Source organism: Capricornis sumatraensis, chromosome 21, assembly GCF_032405125.1.
Source record: "Capricornis sumatraensis isolate serow.1 chromosome 21, serow.2, whole genome shotgun sequence".
Classification (NCBI taxonomy): domain Eukaryota; kingdom Metazoa; phylum Chordata; class Mammalia; order Artiodactyla; family Bovidae; genus Capricornis; species Capricornis sumatraensis.
The window spans coordinates 44,277,782-44,293,616 of NC_091089.1; the positions used below are offsets into that span (position 1 = coordinate 44,277,782).

The window sequence follows — 15,835 nt, forward strand, 5'->3', positions numbered from 1 at the left end:
ACTCCATTTTTCTTACCTGGGAAATCCCATGGGTAGAGGAGCCTGACGTGCTGCACTTCATAGGGTTGCAAAGAGTTGGACATGACTTAATGACTGAACAACAGCAACAACAAAATTTATTTTCAAAAGAAAAATATCTGCAGTGTATTATGTAAATTTATTTCATGTTTCATTTCACGTTTCCATTTAAGATATTGTGCTTTGTGTATGTGTGTGTGTGTGTGTTTATTCAAGTATCAATAGTTTGCCCTCCAGAAATGATTAAAGATGGCTTACCAGCAGGATGAAGACAAAGAAGGAACAAACAACGAACTTGTTCATTTATTAAAAGAGTTTAAAAGGTAGATAAGGTCCAGACAGCCGGGCTGGGATAGTTACTACATTGAGCAGTGAGCTTAGTTATACATTCCGGTAGCTAAAACCAAGAGTTTTAAGTTGTATAAAGTTCTCATTGAGCAATGCAAGAAGAAAGTAAATCTCTTTGGAGAAATCTTTTTCTTTTAGAAAGAAAAGTTCCAAAAATTTGGAAGAAAAATTCTTTTCTTCAGGGCATCTTTGTATAACACTTGGGGTAACATGACAGACCCTGTTGAAATGCATTGACAAGAACACAGTTTTTCTAGTGAACTTTTCCAGTGTTGGCTCTTTGTTATTAAAAAATGGGACAACTTGGTAAAATTCTTAGTTTCTATAGATCATAGTTTCCATTAAAACGTAAGTATATCTATATCTTTCACTAACAAGAGTGTGTTAGGGCTTTCTGTTTAAAGTGGGGCATGTTGTGTTGGTTATTCTTCTGCCTTTCCACCCACAACTTGGGGAGACTGGCCAAATCAAAGTTATTTACAGTGTTAAACTTCAAATGTTTCTGAACATTTGAAAAGTGTTGACTTTGACTCAGATTAAATAGCTAGATGAGAAAACTTTTGTTTCTTAAAAGTGTTATTTAATACTATGAACCTCTATCGTTAGAGTAATTAATGCAGTAAGGCAAGAAGTGAAAAATCTTTCCTCATTTCCAATAACCTCTCCCTTTGAGCTTCAAGCCCTATTCATAATTTCTTCTCAGTTGTTTAGATATAAACATGTAAACATATCTTTTGTTGTTGTTTGTTTTTAAATATAAAGATTAATACTGTAATACTGTTCTGCACTTTGTTCTTTTCATTTAAGGGTATATCAGTCCTCCTCATTAATACATGTATAGAGGGGAAAGCTTCTGAGGTATCAGCCTGTTTGCCAGCTGATAGATACGGTTGTTAAGGTTCCTAGTCTTATCCATTACATAACTTATTTCCCATGTTTATTCTGATTGCCATTATGGATAGTACTACTGTTATTTTGTCTGTGTTATATTACTTTGGTATGGCTGAGAAAATTTTGTATGAGTTAATTCCTTGCAAGTTGTTTGAATTTATTTTAAGTTCAATCACTAATTTCCTAAATAAATAATTTAACTATAAATATTATAATAATCATGTATTCACTCAACAAATTTGTGTAAGTACACTGTAACAGGAAGTCTTCTAAGCAGTCGAGATACAGTGATGAATTAGACAAGATTCGTGTACTTCTAGAGTGTATGTTATAGAAATTCATAGATTAACTAACTCAATGTACATTAAAAATCAAAAAGTAAACTTTAAACTTTTTTCTTACTGAGAAAAGAGGGATAATACTTTATCATTCCCATCGTGGCAGTTTGCAAGGAAGTCATTATATGATGCTGGAAAATTATTTTCTGTAGACTTTTTTTTCCTTAGAGCTGTTGTTTCTTTTAAATAGTTGTAAATTTTCAGAATTATTAACACTGTACATATGTCTTGAATCCTTAATTGATTAAGAAATTATTTTTCGTTTTGTGTTTTTCTTAGTTCTGAAATGGGGAGGAGAGGACTTTTAAGTGTCATGCAGTTTAACTTTCTTGTTTTTGAGAGAGAAACTGGAACAAATACCAGAAGATAGAAATCAAAGCAAAGCACTGTTTTCCCCTCCTTTATCAGCCCCTTTTTAAAGGCCTTTTTCTAGACTGTCCTCATTTCTTACGGATCATAAGCTTCATTTCATACTAAAATCATCTATGACTTTAATTTGTACCTAATGCTGGAATACATACTTTGTGTCCAGTACTTTGAGTAAGAGGTGTAAACTCTAGCCTTCAGTGTCATTTCATCTAAGTCTTAAAATAATATCACAACATGCCATGAAAAATGATTTTTTTGAAGTTTATCAAATTATTCATTGAGCAAGTACTTTCAGGGCAGAATTGACAGTGAAACATTTTTTTCTTAGTTGGCACATGCAGTATTTGATAACCCTAAAGGAAGATCTACTCTGGGCCATTATCGGATTATCCAAGTCTAGTGTCAGATTGTTTGGGTGAGAAGGTACTCCCTCAATCCAAGAAATTAGCACATTACCTGTAAAAACCTTTACATGAACAAAATATTTAGTCTAGAACTTTAAACTTTTCTTTCTTACAGATTCCACACCACATCATCCATCGCAAACACCAGCCCAAAAGAAAACTCCCAGTTCCTCATCTCGACAAAAAGATAAAGTTAATAAAAGAAATGAACGTGGTGAAACTCCTTTACATATGGCAGCTATTCGAGGAGATGTAAAACAAGTCAAAGAACTAATAAGTTTAGGGGCAAATGTGAATGTGAAAGATTTTGCAGGTAAGACTTGTAATTAAAGACATACTCAGGATCTAAAATTTTGAGATTATCACCTAAACAGACTCTGATTATAATTTAATTGACATTCTTTGTTCCTCTTTCTGAAATAAAAGTGTTCTAAAAGTATACTTTAATGTAAAACTATTTTGGAGTTTGTACATGAAACCCTGATCTCTACTACAATTCCATGTCAGTAATCACTCAGATTCTTAAATATTAAGCTTCTGTTTTATCTGGCATATTACCATATAATTTTTTATCTAATTTGGGATAAAAATTTTGTCCATTTTTTTGAAAATCAGGCAAATAACCCTCCAAAAGAAAGGTCTTGAATCCATTTTCACTCCCATCAAGAGTATATGGAAGAAAGAAAAAAAAAAGGCATATGAGAGAGCCCTGGGTAGGGGAAAGAGATAAGTTAGTAGAAGTTTGGGATTACCAGTACTCTTGCCTGGAGAATCCCACGGACAGAGGAGCCTGATGGGCCACAGTCGATGAGGTCTCAAAGAATTGGACATGACTGAGCGACTTCACTTCCACTTTCACTTTTAGGATTAACATATACACACTACTGTATATAAAATATTAATAGATAAGCAAGAATCTGCTGTATACAGGGAACTCTATTTAATATCTTGTATTATTGCAAGACCCTAACAAGCTTATTTTGCCCTTTTCTACTCTTATTTTATAATTCAGTTGATTATTATAAATTATAGCAAGTTTATATTCATCGGGTCTGCCTGCAATGTGGGAGATCCAGGTTTGATCCCTGGGTCAGGAAACTTCTCTGGAGAAGGAAATGGCAACCCACTCCAGTATTCTTGCCTGGAGAACCCCACGGAAGGAGGAGCCTGATAGGCTTCAGTCCACGAGGTCGCAAAGAGTTGGACACGACTGAACGACTTCACTTTCATGGGAAATAATATTATTGTGGATGAACCTTCTGTAAAATTAGTGGTTTTCTTAGGTACTTATTTTCAGTAGCTTGTTCATCATTCCTTTTTCCTTCTGTATTGTGTACATTTAGAATTACTGTATCACACATGGTTATATTAAAAGCATATGTGTTGGATTAGTAGAAGTGAACCATATGTTCAATTAATATTGTAACTTTAGGTTGGACACCACTGCATGAAGCTTGCAACGTGGGATATTATGATGTTGCTAAGATACTGATATCAGCTGGAGCAGATGTTAACACACAAGGATTAGATGATGACACTCCACTCCATGATTCCGCTAGTAGTGGGCACAGAGATGTGAGTATGACAGGAGGAGCAGTAATACACATCTTCAAAATTTAACCCAGAGTAATTTAACTCACTTCTTAGTTGTACAATCTAGTGTCATATTTCCTTCATTGCCTGACCAGCTCATTTGTGTTTTATTTTCCCTTTTTCTACCTTCTAACTGCTAATTCCTATTATGGGTTTAGCATTATCTTTTCATAAAATCTATTTAATTTGATAATTAAGCAACTTGACAAAATTTTTATTTGAAGGGCCATTCCACTGTCGGATAATTAGATGTCGTGATTAAAGCATATTTTACTTATAAAAATTTTACACTGTCATACCTTTTTTAAGACATTAATATTTAATGATTCCTTTGTATATAACATCAGTTCTTGAATTTTAGCTGACATTATTTGTTTAAAGATATTCAGATGCTTATATATATAATAAGACGATTTAATCAAACATGATTATATATGCTTGAAATTTTAATGGCATCTTTAAATACCTTGATTTGTTTTGATGCAATATTATGACCCATGCTGGGTTTTAAATTCCATTTGCATTTTCAGTCTCTGGCTTATTGACATCAAAGCCTACCCCGTCTTTGTTGTAATAAAGCTTCTGTTTTAAGCGTGTTTAATGCTTAGTTCCTGGAGAAGGTGATGGCACCCACTCCAGTACTCTTGCCTGGAAAATCCCATGGACGGAGGAGCCTGGTAGGCTGCAGTCCATGGGGTCGCTACAAGTTGGACACGACTGAGCTACTTCACTTTCACACATTGGAGAAGGAAATGGCAACCCACTCCAGTGTTCTTGCCTGGAGAATCCCAGGGACAGGGGAGCCTGGCGGGCTGCCGTCTATGGGGTCGCAGAGTCGGACATGACTGAAACGACTAAGCAGCAGCAGCAGCAGCAGCAGCAGTGCTTAGTTCCATTACTGTAACCTGGTTATAGCCGAAGCAAATCAACCTGGGCCACTGTTAGCAGTGTCTAAAGCAAAGGATTCTGTTCATCAAAGAAGTACTTTCTGTTTTTCAGTTAATTAGACTTTTATTGACATACTTGTGCATAGTTTAGAAAGTTGAAAAGTATTGCTTAGCTCAGAAAAATACCTAAATTCTCCCTTGTGTCCCTCCACCCTTCCTAGTACCATTAGCCAAAAGCAGCTGTGTTTCTTCTCTTCATTTCTAACAAGGTATAAGCTATTTTGCTTTATTAAATTTTTAGTCTCTAGTTACTGACCCCTGCAAAGGATTTTAATATATATTGCTGCTCTGAGACTCACAGAGTGTACTCTAAGTTTATTTTGCCTTGGATTTTTATTTATTACCTTGGTTACTACTCAGCCTTGTTCTAATTTTTCTTATTTAGTTCTCTGTGTACATAAATATTTTGTATTTCCTTACTCTCTCTTTCATAACTCTAAAATGCCCTGAATTAAGTCAAACACATCCATCAGTTCATTGTTTTTGAAAGTATCTTTGTATACAAAATGTCCTGGATCCTGCTTCAGGTGAGACTAGCTGCCCTAGATCTGTGGCACAGACGCTGTCCAAGGATTTCTCTTTGCTGTGAATTTCATGTGGGATTCTTTGTCTCTGTGAGATTTCCACTACATTGCATTAATTTCTCACAGCAATATTTGTGTGTTTTCACTTGGAGATAAGTGTTGTAAATGATTCATATGTATTAATCACTTTAATCATCACAGTAAATGAACATCCTTTGGTGTCTGTTGTGGAAACTGTATGACCCACTACATTCCAGTACCCTTAGCTTCTCCCGGAGTTTGGCAAAACAAAGACACATGAGGTCATGTTAGTCTGAGACACTCCTAAGTTTATTAAACTGATAGGAGTCCCAAGTTAAGGGACTAAATAAGATAAATACCAATGTCTTCTTAAGACAAAGTGAGGTAATGATATATTAAGCTGGAAGAGCTGTTCAATACACTGTCTCTGCTCTCTGGTGAATAACATAGGACATGCTTTCTAACACCCTAGCTCAAATTTTGGTGTCATCTCATACCTTTCTGCTAGAAAAATCCCCCTTAGTTCTTTCATTAGCAGCAAACATTCTCAGCCTTATTTTCTTTTTTGACACAATAAAAATTTCAGGGTCATGCTGCCTGCCTTTAAAAAGCCGCTTTAGTTGAGAAAAAAAGGAAATTTGGTGAAGATAGATACAAATTCAGTTCTGGCCTGGCCAGTTTGCCAAATGTGTGGTCTCAAGTTACTTTTTTCCTCTCAACTTCCTTTTTCTCATTCATAATAAATAGTACCTATTTAAAGGGAATATTTTGAAGGAAAAAAAGACACTGAGCACATAAACCTACCTTGAAATCTAAAATGTTATAAAAATGTCAGAGGTCAGAGATTAAAAGGCTTCTATTGCTGTTTTTCAAATATACTCAAATATTTTAGAAACTAAAATTCAGAAATTAAAAGTGCCATTTTCTCATTTAAATCTTTCTAAAAGACTTTTTCATAATTCTCAAGTTCAAATTTTGAGGAAAAATGAAGCCTACAATGTTATTTTTCCTAAACTGATCCTTACTGTTGTTCCAGTCTCACACATAACCTATGGGATAGCACTTAACTATATTATTTTTTACTCGTGTGCTTGTCTATTTTCTGCATTGAATATTGAGTCTCATACATATATAATTTATATTCTGGGTGTGCTGTGTTAAATACTGTATTCACTTCCCTTTTTTCAAAATAAGGATTATTGATAGTTTTTCAAACATGAATAGTTTTTCTTCAAATGTTGCATAAAAAGATTTCTTGATTGCTAAATGTAATGTTAAATAATTATGCCTTATGAGTAAGACATGTTTCTATGAATATAAGTTTCTAAATATGCACGTTGCTGCAAAATATTTCCAGAAGCTGACCTTTGAGCTGATTCACTTACAAGGATTCAAACACTATTTCCAGTCTCTTTCCAGAGGGAGACTGGCATGCTGTTTCCAAGAGACCTTTGCTTTTCCTCCTACCAACATGCCTAGGATAGTAGGAGTCATACTTCAGAGCTGTTGAGGGCTATTTTCTTCTTATTCTTTACTTGTCCCCAAAGAGGAGGAGGGAAACGAGAGCCACCAAAAGCTCATTTGTGTTTATCTGTACCATATGATTCTCTAGCAAAGAATTAGATTTCTTCCAGTGATACTCATGATGACTGAGCCATCCATAAGACATTTCTTAGGTGGGAAAAACAGAAAGATAGTTCTGTCCTAAATTATTTAGAGTAAGAGAAGATTACTTTTCTTAACATAGCTTACTAAGAACCTAATCTTTGCCCTACCTTTCTCAAGTGTATAGTACTTCATAATATATGTTCTTATAATAGCCCTATTCCTGGTTCTGTTTTAGATACTACCTACCATTATTTTCTTCTTGTCTCAACATTTTTACCTACTTCTAATATGCTGCCTGCTATTTTAAGCAACTTTGTTACTTTAAATTCTTTTTAGAATAAGTAATTTTTTGAATGTGAGGATGATCTGTAAATTATTGATTATTTCAGTTCAGTTCAGTTCAGTTCAGTCGCTCGGTCGTGTCCGACTCTTTGCGACACCATGAATCGCAGCACGCCAGGCCTCCCTGTCCATCACCATCTCCCGGAGTTCACTCAGACTCACGTCCATCGAGTCTATGATGCCATCCAGCCATCTCATCCTCTGTCGTCCCCTTCTCCTCCTGCCCCCAATCCCTCCCAGCATCAGAGTCTTTTCCAATGAGTCAACTCTTCGCATGAGGTGGCCAAAGTACTGGAGTTTCAGCTTTAGCATCATTCCTTCCAAAGAAATCCCAGGGCTGATCTCCTTCAGAATGGACTGGTTGGATCTCCTTGCAGTCCAAGGGACTCTCAAGAGTCTTCTCCAACACCACAGTTCAAAAGCATCAGTTCTTCGGCGCTCAGCCTTCTTCACAGTCCAACTCTCACATCCATACATGACCACAGGAAAAACCATAGCCTTGACTAGGTGGACCTTAGTTGGCAAAGTAATGTCTCTGCTTTTGAATATGCTATCTAGGTTGGTCATAACTTTCCTTCCAAGGAGTAAGTGTCTTTTAATTTCATGGCTGCAGTCACCATCTGCAGTGATTTTGGAGCCCAAAAAAATAAAGTCTGACACTGTTTCTACTGTTTCCCCATCTATTTCCCATGAAGTGATGGGACCGGATGCCATGATCTTTGTTTTCTGAATGTTGAGCTTTAAGCCAACTTTTTCACTCTCCTCTTTCACTTTCATCAGGAGGCTTTTTAGTTCCTCTTCACTTTCTGCCATAAGGGTGGTGTCATCTGCATATCTGAGGTTATTGATATTTCTCCTGGCAATCTTGATTCCAGCTTGTGTTTCTTCCAGTCCAGCGTTTCTGCCTATAAGTAAAATAAGCAGGGTGACAATATACAGCCTTGACGTACTCCTTTTCCTGTTTGGAACCAGTCTATTGTTCCATGGCCAGTTGTAACTGTTGCTTCTTGACCTGCATACAGATTTCTCAAGAGGCAGGTCAGGTGGTCTGGTATTCCCATCTCTTTCAGAATTTTCCACAGTTTATTGTGATTCACACAGTCAAAGGCTTTGGCATAGTCAATAAAGCAGAAAGAGATGCGTTTCTGGAAGTCTCTTGCTTTTTCCATGATCCAGCGGATGTTGGCAATTTGATCTCTGATTACTCTGCCATTTCTAAAATCAGCTTGAACATCAGGGAGTTCACGGTTCACGTATTGCTGAAGTCTGGCTTGGAGAATTTTGAGCATTACTTTACTAGCATGTGAGATGAGTGCAATTGTGCAGTACTTTGAGCATTCTTTGGCATTGCCTTTCTTTGGGATTGGAATGAAAACTGACCTTTTCCTGTCCTGTGGCCACTACTGAGTTTTCCAAATTTGCTGGCATATTGAGTGCTGCACTTTCACAGCTTCATCTTTCAGTATTGTGAAATAGCTCAACTGGAATTCCATCACCTCCACTAGCTTTTTTCATAGTGATGCTTTCTAAGGCCCACTTGACTTCACATTCCAAGATGTCTGGCTCTAGATTAGTGATCACATCATCGTGATTATCTGGGTTGTGAAGATCTTTTTTGTACAGTTCTTCCATGTATTCTTGCCACCTCTTCTTAATATCTTCTGCTTCTGTTAGGTCCATACCATTTCTGTCCTTTATCAGTTATTTAGATTAGGGTTTTTGTAGCATGCTTGAATGAACTAATTGTCCCATCATAGGAATAAATATTTTAAAAATTATTTCCTAATAGGTATAGAAAGCATTCAGCAATATCAAGATCTTCTGTTTTTTCAAACTAGGACTCTAGCCTAAGGAAATAAGGCTAGAAATGTGGTGGGGAAATATTTCAATTTGTGAAGATGTTCACTATACCAATATTTATAATAACTAGAGGTTTTTACCTTCTCAAACCTCTCAAATGATAGTAAGGTGAGATTTTAAAGAACATGGACCCACAAAGACAAAGAACAGAAACAGGAAACCAGTATTTAGGGAGATAGAAATTTGAGGACTGAGTGGTGACTACATAAAACAGGGTTTGGCAAACTTTCTGTAGAGAGCCAGATAGTAAATACCTCCTCCCTTCTTCCCCTGCTCTTTTTCCTGTGTCTTCCTTTATATTTCTCCTTTATCAATTTTTTAAAGTATTTTATAAGAATATAATTATTCTTAGTCAGCAGGCCAGATTTGGCCTACAGACCAAATTTACCAGCTCCTCCTGATTTTAAAAAGTCCAAGAAAATTGAAGCCAAAGCCATTTCAGCACAAAATCCCAGAAAAACTGAAGCTCAGCAATTAATGGCTGGGTTCACCAGGAAATGCCTGTTGAATAAGAAAACAAGAGGATTGAATCAAACTGTTTTTGACCCTCATAGCCCTTCTTAACCGTTCACAGCCAGATGACTACATCTCCCTGGCAGATTTGATTTGATTGAAGGTTTATTTTCTAAGAAGTATAAACCATACTGTCTGGACTGACATACTACAAGAATAGTTGGAAGTAAGGATTAAATGTCAGCTTATTAACATTAAGACCTCAGTCAAGCAGAATGGTGACAGTAAAACATGAATTGAGAGATTTCTCCATAGAAAAATGAGCTAGCCAAGAGGGGCTCCGATGAAGTGGCCCAGCCATATCACATTAGCACAAAGTCCACCTATCAGCAAATCCTACCTAGGCCTAGAAAACTTACAGAAAGTCTTTTAGTTCCTTAGTCTTAAATGTGGACAGCCATTGATCACCTGACCTTTGGGAAAGGTCTCTGATATGGAAGGTAAAGACCAGAACAGGCAAATAGAAAAGTAGTAACTTGGAGGACACAGACCAAGAGAAACTTCAAAAAAAAAATTTCATTACCTTTCCCAAAGAGATGAGAGTTTCTTGTAGCCATGAAACAAAAACTGAAGGCTTGCTAAATAACGAAAATTAGCAAATTAACAAAAAAAAAAGCTCTTAGAAATTAACAAAATGATAACAGGATGAAAAATAGAATATTGAAAGTTAAAGTTGAGAAAACCTCCCAGAAACCAGGAAATAGACAAAGATGGAGGAGGGGAAATGAGAAAAAAGATTAATTCAGGAGATCCAGTGTCTTAAAGAGTTCTTAGAAGACAGATCAATGAAAACACAGGACTTTATCAGATATAAAAGCAGGAATTTTCTCAGAACTGAAAGAACAGGTGTCTTCAGATTGAAAGGGTAATTGAATGCTCAGCATGAATGTTAAAAAGACTGAGATCAAATTTCATTATCCTGGGATTTCAGAACCATAGGGGCAAAGGATGTCCTCTAGCTTACAGAGAGAAAAAGCAAGTTCCATGTAAAGGTAAAAAAATCAGAATGGTGTCAGACTTTTCAATAACAGCACTAGAAGCTAAAAGATAATGCTCATGCCTTTAAAATTGGAGGGGAAACTATTCTGTGTCCAAAGTAAGTATTACTCAAGTGAGGATAGAGTAGAGGTATTTTCTGACATGTACAAAAAATATCTTAGATTATTTAACCATTTCTCAAGAATCTCCTGGAGGTGGTGTTCCAACAAAATGGCATAAACCAACAAAGAAGATACGATTTAAAGAACACAAAACTGGGGAAAGGGTGTTTCTAGGATGATAGGATGAAGGAAGATGACAGATGAGAAGCAAATCTAGACAGCAGCCAGTCCATTTGAAAGTAAGTGAGAAGGCTTGGAGAAGGACTTTAACAGAAACAGTGGTTGTGTGTGGAACTGAAGGGATCTGTGCTTGTAGCAGAATGGGGGATGAGTTAAAGATAAGTATGTAGAACACTGAGCAAATGAAAAATGAAGATAGTTAACTCTGGGATAAAATGACTTGTGTAAGAATGAAAATTTAGTCATGATATGCTACTTGGTTCAGTATTTATATTAGTCATAATATACACACACAAAATAATATGACTGTTCTGGAAAGTTAGGAGGAGGGGGAATGGTTATGTATAGGAGTACAGCGGTGCAGTTGGTAAACGAGAGCTGAATCCCTGTCTTCCATTGTAAGACAGTAGACAACACCTAAAACTGAAAAATATGGAAGCAGCATGCTAGGTGTGATATTTAAGCATTCGAAGATAAATATCAGGGACAATTGTTTCTCACTAGCACCCTTGAAAAGCTATTTGATCTTATAAAAAATAATTTTATGAAAATATGAAAATTGAACATTAACAATTGATCATGAGTTATTTGTTTTCTTTTTGTATTCTTACATTTCAAATGTTCTGTTTTGATGGTTTATTCTTCCATAGCCTAGAAACAATTTTTCATTTTTATTTCACTGTGAACCATTGTTACTCTTAAATACTTTCTTTTGTTAGAAATTCCTGATTTGTAGCATCTTGTTTAATGTTGTTTTTTGAAAAAGATGCGCTGTATACCAGAACACATCATAGTTGCGTATTGAGAATACAAAGACGAACAAAGATTTCACATAAAGTTTATGCCCTAGGATAAGGGCAGAAATGTGTTAATAAATTATAGTACAGATTTACCTATGACAGAACACACTCATGTCACTGGAAATAAAAGCTCAAAGCAAAAGAGATGTCACGGAAGCAGAATTAATAATACTTCCCAGCTATCTGATGAGGAATATGAGTGAAAAGGACTTCGCTGGTGGTGCTAGTGATAAAGAATCCTCCTGCCAATGCAGAAGATGCAGGTTCGATCCCTTGGTCAGAAAGATCCCCCTGGAGAAGGGACTAGCAACCCACTCCAGTATTCTTGCCTGAATAATCCTATGGACAGAGGAACCTGGTGGGCTACAGTCTATGGGATCACAAAAGTGAAGGACACAAATCAGTGACTAAACAGCAACAATGAATGAAAAACAAGAATCAGTGATGACTCCCATCGTTCTGGCTTCAGTGACTGGGTATATTTTGGTGCTAGTCACTAAGAATAGAAAAGATAAAAGATAAGGGTGCAAGTTTAATGAACTCTGGGACCAATTGGTTTCAATGTTTGTATTAAAATACAATATATCGAAAGAACACTTGGATATTTAGTTCTGAAGCTGAAGAGGGCTAAGAAAGAATGAGCACGAGAATGAAAATGGATGGATGGATTGTGTAATTGTCATCTCATTCAGAGTGGGTGGTGAGCGCTCCAGGGAGATGATGTAGAACAGAGCATGAGTCAAGTGAATCAAGGACAGAGCCCTGGGGAAATCACCTGTGGCTTAGATTTCACTGGACTGAAGGCAACATAATTGTAGGTGGAAGGGTGAAGGGCCCGTAAGAAAGTAGTAGTCAAGGCTGCAAGGGTAAACACTGTCCAGGAGCTTGACTGTTCAGGAAAGAAGAGAGGTTTAGGTGGAGGAGAAGAGTATAGGCTTAAACAGTTTCTTTTTTAAAAAAGTCTGTTTCTTTATTCCCATTATTGTGTTAAGGCAAAAGAGAAATGAACTGGAAAGATTGGTTTCTAGAAATGAGTCAATCAAAAAAGAGGTTTTAATATAGAAAAGAAGTGGAATAGGAAGAAAGAAAGAAAAACCAAAAAAATGAAATGACTAACCAGGCACATCTTGGTTTGTGGAGCCCAAAGCTTATGTAATTTTTGAGGACAAGGTTCTTTAAGAAATGAATAAAAAGATTCAGGGCCATGTAAGGGGATCATGAAAGTCAGAGGCCTTGCATTTTAAGCTTCATTAATTTTAAGTAATCTCATATCAGTTAGTGATAGTTTACATTCCAGGGAGATAGAGACAAGAAGATTATTAACGAGCCTTGGTGTCGGGCTGGTTGCCTTAAACAGGGGAAATACTTCTTTTGAGAATTCCTGTAGCCTGTACATTGCAAGGGGCCAGGGAGCTTGTTACTCTTGTTCATTGATTTATCTGCAGAACTTGATGCAGTCCTTGTTAATAGGTGCTCAATAAATATTTGTCAAATGTTTGATGAAACAGGAAGAAAAATCATGAGATTCAGTGCTAAGATAGCCCAACCTCAATTTTAAGGAGCAACTGTCTTGGTAGTAGATGCAATCAGAAGGGGGATGGCAGTGAAAATGGAACTTGAGTAATTATGATTTAGAATAGATACTGGGGAAGGAGGCAGAGTAGACGGAGCAGGAGGAGACTATGCATGTAATCGAGAGAATGGTTGAAATAATGCAGTCTACGAAAGGACTGAGTCTTCCTACTGTTCAATGTTGCAGATTGTGAAACTGCTGCTTCGTCATGGTGGAAACCCTTTTCAAGCTAATAAACATGGGGAGCGTCCAGTGGATGTGGCAGAAACAGAGGAGCTGGAGTTGTTGCTGAAAAGAGAGGTGCCTTTGTCTGATGATGATGAGAGTTACACAGGTTTGTTCCACATGGTCTCCGTTCACCTGTTGACATGCTATTTTAGTAGAATGTTGTACTTCTGCTTTGTAACACCTAGCACTCTAGCTGTTCAGAATGGTGAGTTTGGTAACCTCAGTTGAGGTCCTGTCTCCACGTCTTCCGTGTAAATGGAGTCCTGATGCTCTTGCCCTATTTCTGTGATTTCTTTTCCCCACAAATTGCTGATGTCAGATTCGAGCCTGTTGCAGACTCTCTCCCCATTAATAGTTACCAGCACTGCTACACACTGCCACTGCTAGCTGTACCACGTCTGAATTATTTTAATCCTTTTATCAATTAGAGCACTACTCACCAGACCCTTCCTGGCATTGATGAGTCACCTTTGTATTTTTATTTTTGTGTTTAGGTGGTTGAATTCTGGTCATTGTTGTAAAATTGCGGCACAATTTTACAATCACAGTTTTAAAAAGGGAAGATCCAAGAAGAGTATTTCAGAAAACTTTTGGCATACTCAGAGTTTTTTAAAAACCGATAAGTAAAAAACATACCTGCTCCAGGACTGGTTTCTGTTGTGGAGGGGGGAAATAGTTATAAAAGATATTAGATCATTTAGCAAGGATTATGGACAGTAGATTAGTGTTGTTTCAGTGTAAATTCATGAAATTGGCAACTATGCTGTAACAAATAATATCTTTATGTCTTGCAAAATACTCTCTGAAGTATATAGGGTAAAGAGCCATTATATATGTAATTTACCCTCATATAGTTAAGGAAGAAAATGTATTTATACACATATGTTATATATAGAAAGAAAGTATAATGCAAGAAGAGTAAAGTGTTAATAGGAAAACCTAGATAAAGGATTCATAGTGTTTATTATTTTTTATTTTCTAACTTTGTAAGTTGAAATTATTTCCAAATTAAAACTAAAATACAAATTTAGATCTGTTGAAAAGATCTAAAGCTGACAAAGACAGTAGCAGTAGTCATTCCTGGTACCCAGATTATAATTGGGAAACATTTTCTCCTAAAAGAAAGCCAGACTTTCTTGGAAAACAATGGATGATGCTAAACTAAGTCTAGGGCAGGAAATATAGAACATCTCCTTACTTCAGATTTCAGGTTTTGTCAGAAGGCCTTAGACAGCTTGGAACAGTTCTCCACTGGCCAAAATTGGGAAAGTTTGAGCTTCAGTAAGGGTGTTAATTGCAAAGATTTGAAACCCATTGAACATGTATAAATTCATGAATCTTTCATGGTGAATTTTTAAATTAATTCATGGTTACCAAAGAACCAGTTTGTTATCTTAAAAAATAGGCAAAAAAGGGGAAAAGTCAATCATTTATTTTGCTTCCATATTCCTGTATGAACTCTTACCACTGGGTAACCCCATTATGATGAGAAGAAATGTTTTCTTATAAGATTACTCCAGCTAAAAGAATGACAAGAGAGACTGACCACTTTGCAGCCCCCTGTTAGTTGATGTCTGGGAGCACTGAGCATCAGTAGTTGCCAACATTAAATTAGAAAGAGGATGAAACCCTTGCCTGCCCTCCTGCTGGAGAGACACTCTGCTCCTCTCCTCAGTCCTCCGGGTCAGATCCCGCTGCCATTGGCAGGAGGGGCCCAGACAGAACAGTGTGCTGAGCTGCACCCAGCATCTTCTCCCAGCTGGATTGTACGAAAAGAGGGAGGACTTGTAGAAAAAAATAAAAATGACTTAAAACACCATGTCAGACTTTAAAAAATGGACAAGACTAAAATTTTAATTGTGTACTTAATAGGTACTTCTCCAGGGGAATTTTGTACAAAACTCAGTTAAGGTGAATAGCACATAAAAGGTTCAGGATATTGGGTTTTTTAAATACTAAGAAATTCTCAAGATGATATGTTAGGGGAAATGCCTGGTATGTTTTCAGTAGTTCTGAAAGGGGCTGGCAATAGTGATTGTTCTCGTATTCCACTTAGGAAAGGATCAAGGCTTCTGCTTGACTATCACCCGTCCAAAAGGGGGGCTAATTATAAGGAGAAGAAACATGGGGGAGGGAGGAATAGAGAGAGACAAACATGTTATTTAAAGCTTTGACAGC

General features: G+C 36.7%; 1 protein-coding gene across 2 annotated transcripts in view; it reads left to right on the top strand.

Annotated features, from left to right (window-relative positions):
- ANKRD12 (ankyrin repeat domain 12) overlaps positions 1-15,835 on the top strand; it is a 63,254-nt gene that overhangs the window by 20,962 nt on the left and 26,457 nt on the right. For both annotated transcript variants that reach the window (XM_068993563.1, XM_068993564.1), the window contains 3 exons: positions 2,484-2,681; positions 3,801-3,943; positions 13,616-13,763. In XM_068993563.1, the coding sequence (XP_068849664.1) occupies positions 2,484-2,681; positions 3,801-3,943; positions 13,616-13,763 (489 nt within the window). The remainder of the gene's footprint in view (positions 1-2,483; positions 2,682-3,800; positions 3,944-13,615; positions 13,764-15,835) is intronic.